The sequence below is a fragment of the Ammospiza nelsoni genome, chromosome 1 (genome assembly GCF_027579445.1).
Source record: "Ammospiza nelsoni isolate bAmmNel1 chromosome 1, bAmmNel1.pri, whole genome shotgun sequence".
Lineage (NCBI taxonomy): Eukaryota > Metazoa > Chordata > Aves > Passeriformes > Passerellidae > Ammospiza > Ammospiza nelsoni.
The window spans coordinates 84,419,402-84,425,401 of record NC_080633.1 but is presented as its reverse complement, the minus strand read 5'-3'; the positions used below and the strand labels follow the sequence as shown (position 1 = coordinate 84,425,401).

At 41.2% G+C, this 6,000-nt stretch overlaps 1 protein-coding gene across 4 annotated transcripts in view; it reads right to left on the bottom strand.

The window, feature by feature from the left end:
* Positions 1 to 278: 278 nt before the first annotated feature.
* The window catches only part of IKZF1 (IKAROS family zinc finger 1), a 68,077-nt gene continuing 62,355 nt past the window's right edge, over positions 279 to 6,000 (bottom strand). For all 4 annotated transcript variants that reach the window (XM_059477972.1, XM_059477981.1, XM_059477990.1 and 1 more), the window contains one exon: positions 279 to 4,748. In XM_059477972.1, the coding sequence (XP_059333955.1) occupies positions 4,045 to 4,748 (704 nt within the window). In that variant the 3' untranslated portion in view covers positions 279 to 4,044. The remainder of the gene's footprint in view (positions 4,749 to 6,000) is intronic.

The window sequence follows — 6,000 nt, the reverse complement described above, 5'->3', positions numbered from 1 at the left end:
AAGGCCAGCACAGATGGACTCACCATGGTGCCGGGAAAACATGGATGGACTTTCCATGGTGCAGGGACAGCATGATGGAATCCCCATGGGGCTCTGTCTATCTGCACCTCACCTTACTCTGTGTCCCCTCCCACACAGTCAACACCCACAGACACAGAGAGTCCAGCTGAGCCCAGTGCCTCCTTCACCCATGAGGAGAGTGACAAAAATATTCTGGGGCTTGGGGTTTTTATCTCGTTCTCTTGTCTCAAAAGATACATCTCAGTTTGCAGACATAATTTAATAATATTTCCAATTTTTATGAAATTACTTTTTTTAAATACAATATTCTCAAAGAAAATGAAGTTACAATATAAAACCACAGCAAAAAAAAAAAAAAAAAAGTGTAAATACAACTTTTTCCATTAGAAAAGGCAGTGCCTGGGGAAGAATGGGGCGCAATTACTTTTTACTTTTTTAAAACAGATATAAACTTAAAACCACTCACATATTTACTCCTTTTAAAGGTCAACTAAGCCATATCAGGGTATTGCACTATAGCAAAAAAAGAGCAAAAAAGAAGAATTCACTAAACTTTTCTGAGGGCACAGTTTGTTTCAATGAACACAGACACAACATCCTATTTTCATGCCATTCTTGCATATGTTCATAAATAAAATTACTGAACCACTTGTTCCTAAACAAAATGAGGATGATTTTGTGCAAAAGAGAAAAACATGGGAAAAAAGCAAAACTAAAAAAGCCCTTTAGTGAACAGAGAATGCCATTTGCTCTGCCTTTAGACTATGCCCTGGTACACTGTGTCTTAATATGCTTACTTATACTACTGTACTGTTTATTATACAACATCAACATATTCTGTTATAGTATAAATAAGAAAACTCCAGAGTCAGGAAACAAACCCACTGTGAGAGACAGTGCATCACCATCATGTCATACCAACCATTTTAGATACATATACACATACAAATGTATATAAAATATTAATGATACACAAAGCCACAGAGAGGGCATGTGCATGTGGACAGGAGGAGAGACACAGGGACTGAGACACGTGTGTGTGCACAGAGATGTGGTGAAGGTAGCAAACCTACCCAGGAATCAGAAATCACCTCTCCAAGCTGTGTTTGAGGCACACTCGAACTCCGCTGGAGCTGTGCTTGTTTGCACGGTTCATGCACGTGGCTTTATTTGTGCTGGTTTTTGGTAAAAGCAAAGAAACAAAACCACCTGAGTGAGCTGCTGTCCCCCTCCCCTGTATAGCTGGGGGAGTCTTAAAATGAAGGGTGGAAAAAAATATGGCATGGGGTATATAGTGACCTAAACCTAAGAAGAACAGGAAAGAGGTCTAAGAGCAATAAAAGCAGAACATTTCTGTACAGCCAATGTCTCATCTCACACAGGACATTGCAGCAGGGCTCAGAAATTACTTTGTACCCTCTCGTTTGGCATCAGTCAAAATTGGAGAGGGGTAAGAACAGCTGAATGTAACTCTGCCAGCTATGAAAACTGAACCCATTCCATCTGTACTTAAAGAAAGGTTAAAATTAAGGCAACTCATCCATGTAAATTAACCCCCGGAAAGTCCTCTTCAGATCATTCCTAATGCAAAATATTTGGTAACACCTTACTGCCAGGTGAATTGGAGCTGAATGTGTAGCAGGCATTGATGACAAGACCATGGCTGGGGCTTGAAAGTGGCCAGGGATTCCTTGTGCCCACCCCCTGTGCAACCCCTTGTGCTGGAAGGCAACAAGCAACAACCTCCCAGCTGAGTTATGATACAGGAGTAGAGGGCATCAATAAAATCCCTCAAGGCAACTGAGTTCTAACGTGGGAATAGAGACGATCACCTTTGGGTCTGTAGTTCACACTGCTCATTTTGGGGGATAACACGTACTAGTAATGTGTTTTCCCTGCTGAGGATGCACTGGTCTGTGGGCATTCCTGCACAGCATTCACTCTGGTGACAAAGCCACCACATTGTCAGGCTCTCCTGCAGGTTCAGTGTAAAAACATCACTGTGCCCACATGTCCAGTGAAGCGAGGGCCTCACAGCTGCATGAACAGCCAAAGCTGGAGGTTGTGTAAGCACACATTTGTGATTCATGTTTTTATCAGTGTCCTTCCTCAGCTCCACTGTTGTTGCTCCTGACCTACACCTGCCAAAGTGAAAGCAGAAGAAGGAACTTGGCATGCCTGTAATGGTACGTGTATATAGGAAATGTTTATCAAATATAGCTGCAAATGTTATATCAGGCCACACTGGCCCAGGTACAAGCAGTTCATGGTCCCATCAAATCTGTTTTATAGTAAATACATGTGCTTGCATGCACTTGTGAATGGAAAATCTGTAAATATATGACAAGACTGCTAGTCTTGTTGGGTATTTAATGGTGTTTACTGTAAAATATTCATTCCTTATGCAGAGTGGAAGTATTTTCAACATTAAGTTAATAAGATAGGGTTTTTTATGAATGTTTCCCAGAAAATATTGCAGCACCAGTGACAGATTTTTATGCAGCTGCAAAAAAATTATTTTTGCCCAGTCTTAAAGCATGGGGGTATTCAGGGAGAGAAATGAACTATTGGAAGAGGAAGCTAAGTAGAAGCTTTTAAAAAAAGTTTTTTTATCAGATGTGTATGGAGTTAAAATCTATTTGTCATAAAGTTTTGATTCTATCTGCAACTATAGTACCTGCAGCAGAACTCACCATGGAGAAAGATTTTGGTGGACTTTTCTGCATTCTGCAAAATGCTGCAGCCTCTGGTCTCCATTCTGCAAAACCCAGTATTTTATATCTTAAGATTAGTTCCACTGAAGTAAAAGTAACTCAAAGCACTTAGTGAAATGACTGGTTGGATAGAAAGTAAACGGTCACCACAACTTTGTGGGTCTTGGTCCCTCACTATATGGCAAATGCCAGGAAAAAAGAAGACGGCTGCAAATTTTGACTGGCTGGTTTAATTAATCTCAGTGCTGTAAAAATAATCAAGTGCAACACTTATGAGTAGAGCCACAAAATTTACAAGAGGACATCTTCTGTGCCAGCAAAATGGGACTTTTTGTATCTAAGAGAGGGACATTTGGATATTTTCCAGACAGTTTAAAAGGATGAAAAATGTGCTTAAGGAGACTCCCCACACAAATACCTATCTACTTTCTCAACTGTACATCATACTCTTCTAAATAACTAAAACTTTAAAGAGAAAAAAAATTAAATACATTGTAACTTTTATATGAAGAGTAAGGAGGGGTTGCTTAACAAAAAGTGGGGGTTTATTAGATAGGAAGAGAAAATATTTATTCAAAGAAGAGCCAACAATACCCTTTTTCTATACATTAAATGCAATTCATACTTCACAGAGTATATTACAAGGGTGTTTCTTCTATCTTTTGCATTCCTGCTTGCTTGCCTAGTGACACAAACATGGCATGTTGTGCTATCAATACCAGTAGCACCCTTGCATGTGGAAATGTTCTTCTTACCACCAAAGCAGCTCAGAACCTTCTGGCTGAGGGGGTCCCATCCCAGCCCAGCTGTTGGTGAAGTCATCTGAAATGGGTCCATCCATCTTTAGTTGAGTTCAATCTTCTTAAAGTAGTCAAATAATACTGGAAATCAAAAAAAATCACACATCTGGTAGAAGAGCCCTGGGCTCAGGGTGCTAAGAGAGAAAGCCTGGCTGCTGCTGCCTGTTGTGTCCTCATTGTGTGGAGCACTCTGCACGTGGTTAAGAGTTCTGGCAAGGGGGGCTTGCAAGAAGCATCAGTTCAGGGAAGGGCTCTCAGCTATGTGACTACAAAAACTACTTACATTACTAAAGGTTTTTGGTGATCAAACATTTTCAGTAAAAACTTATTTTAGAAAACTGAGTTGCAATGCATGCTACCAAAATGAAATCCCTGTTCTTGTGGGAGAACATTGCTGAACTTATGATTCTCTTGTGACTTTTACTGTCCAGCTGACTTTTGCTTTGTTGCTGTCGTGGCTCGTGCAGCTCCAGTAATGCAGCTGTTGAGGCTTGATCTGTGCCAGTGTTTTAGCCCATGTGGAAACGGTGCTCCCCTCGAGTTATGTGGGAAGAGAATTCGTACCTGTCCTGGCTGTGGTAGCCACACATGTTGCATTCAAAAGGATCACGGAACCCGTGGCAGCCCATATGGATCGTATACATCACGTGATCCAAGAAAAGGACTCGACAGTGTTCACACTTGTAAACCCTTACTTGCTCCCCATTGCTGCTGATCACTTTGAAAGCATCCTGGGAATTGTCAGTGCCTGCTCTCAAGACATCGTATTGCCTGTTTTCTTCTTTTATAGAGATGCCATTTCTTGCATGGGCACCTATGTGGTTTGTCAGGTAGATCAAACCACTGCGCTCCTCATTATTGCTCTCTGTATCTGTTGAGTCTTGGCAGCTGTTGCTGGGAGAGACATCTCGTTCCGAGGAGACAGACTTGGCTTTGGAAAGCAGCAACAAGTTTTCCACTGCGCTGTCCTGAGGGAGGTTGGAGCGAATCTGATTGTCCCCAAGAGGTTTGTGGAGCTGGTACATGGGGCTGATGACGGGCACTCCCTCAGAGCCGCCCGGCGGTGTCTGGACGAGGGGGCGCAGGGACTCTGCCCCCAGGTAACTGATGGCGTTGTTGATGGCCTGGTCGATCACGTGCGTCTGCATCAGCTCGTTCTCCTTCTCGTAGTTGATGCTGGCATCGTATGGAAGATCAGGCAAGCATTTGTCACCTGCAGTGCAAAACAGCGAGGAGTTAGAGGGCTGATTTCTACATGATTAAGGAAATTAATGTCATGGATTAATAAAACAGGGAAGAGGACAGTTGACCAAATCCACCTCTGAAATCCACCTAAGGTATTCAGGGTTCTCTAATACAGCTGCTCAGAAAAGTGCTGGGTTGTTGGTCTTTTTCAGCGTGCAAAATAATTTGAGGGTTTTGGAAAAGCAAATGGATGAAAGAAATACTGGAAATAATTATACAGGGACTCCTGGGAGCTAGAGATCTAGTCCTTTGTCATATCTTTCTCCTTTCTTACGGGTGTCCTGCATCTGCTTCTACAATGAACAGAGGCACTCACTGCCTTTGTGGCTGCTGAAGCCAGTGTGCCCTCACAGCCACAGCAAGCTTGGCCCGATGCTTCAGAGCATGATGCACATTATCAATATTTTTACATAAAGTATTACAATCTTAGACTGGAAGTTGGATGGTTTAGTTTCAGACCTTCAGTTTCTTAGAAATAATCCATATCAGCAATGTGGTCATATATATGGCATTTTGGAGAAAAATCAATAAAAACTTTATTTTGCATATTGCCTCCATCCCCACACACCTACCATAAGCCACATTAGACACATTACCAGAAGCTACCCATGTCCCTAAATATTTTGTGTCGAAAAGTTGCTGTATACAGGAGAAACCAAGAATCATGGAAAAAATTTAAGCACATTTGTATTTGGAGCATATTTTTCCTACAAGGGAGAAAGCCTTAGCTGGAGCAAGATTACTTGTTATTGATAACTTTAATTCTGATGGGATGCCTTGAGTAAGGGGTAAATCTATTTATATTTTTTTTTAAATCAGACTGGGCTAATCGCATATCTTGACAGTATATTTAGCTGGATAACCCAGCATTGAACATTGAGGTTCACTACAATTTCCCCCAAATTACTGTACAGATAGCAAAATATAGAAGAAAAAAGTTAGGAGTGGGAAAAACTATTTAAATGTGCAGATATTGATTTTATGAACTTAAGCAGTCTTCTCTAACAGTGTAAACCATCAGTTATTATGAGGCCCTTAATAAATTCATGCAAATGTAAAGAGGTAAAAGATTTTCACAAGCTCCTATGGTCTACCAATAACATATTGTTGATAGTCTGGATGGATTTTCTAGCTCTTCAGATCTTGGGAAACACTAAAAGCCACAAACATCTCTGTGAAGTGCTGTCACCATTTCCTGATGAACATGAAATTTACTGGTA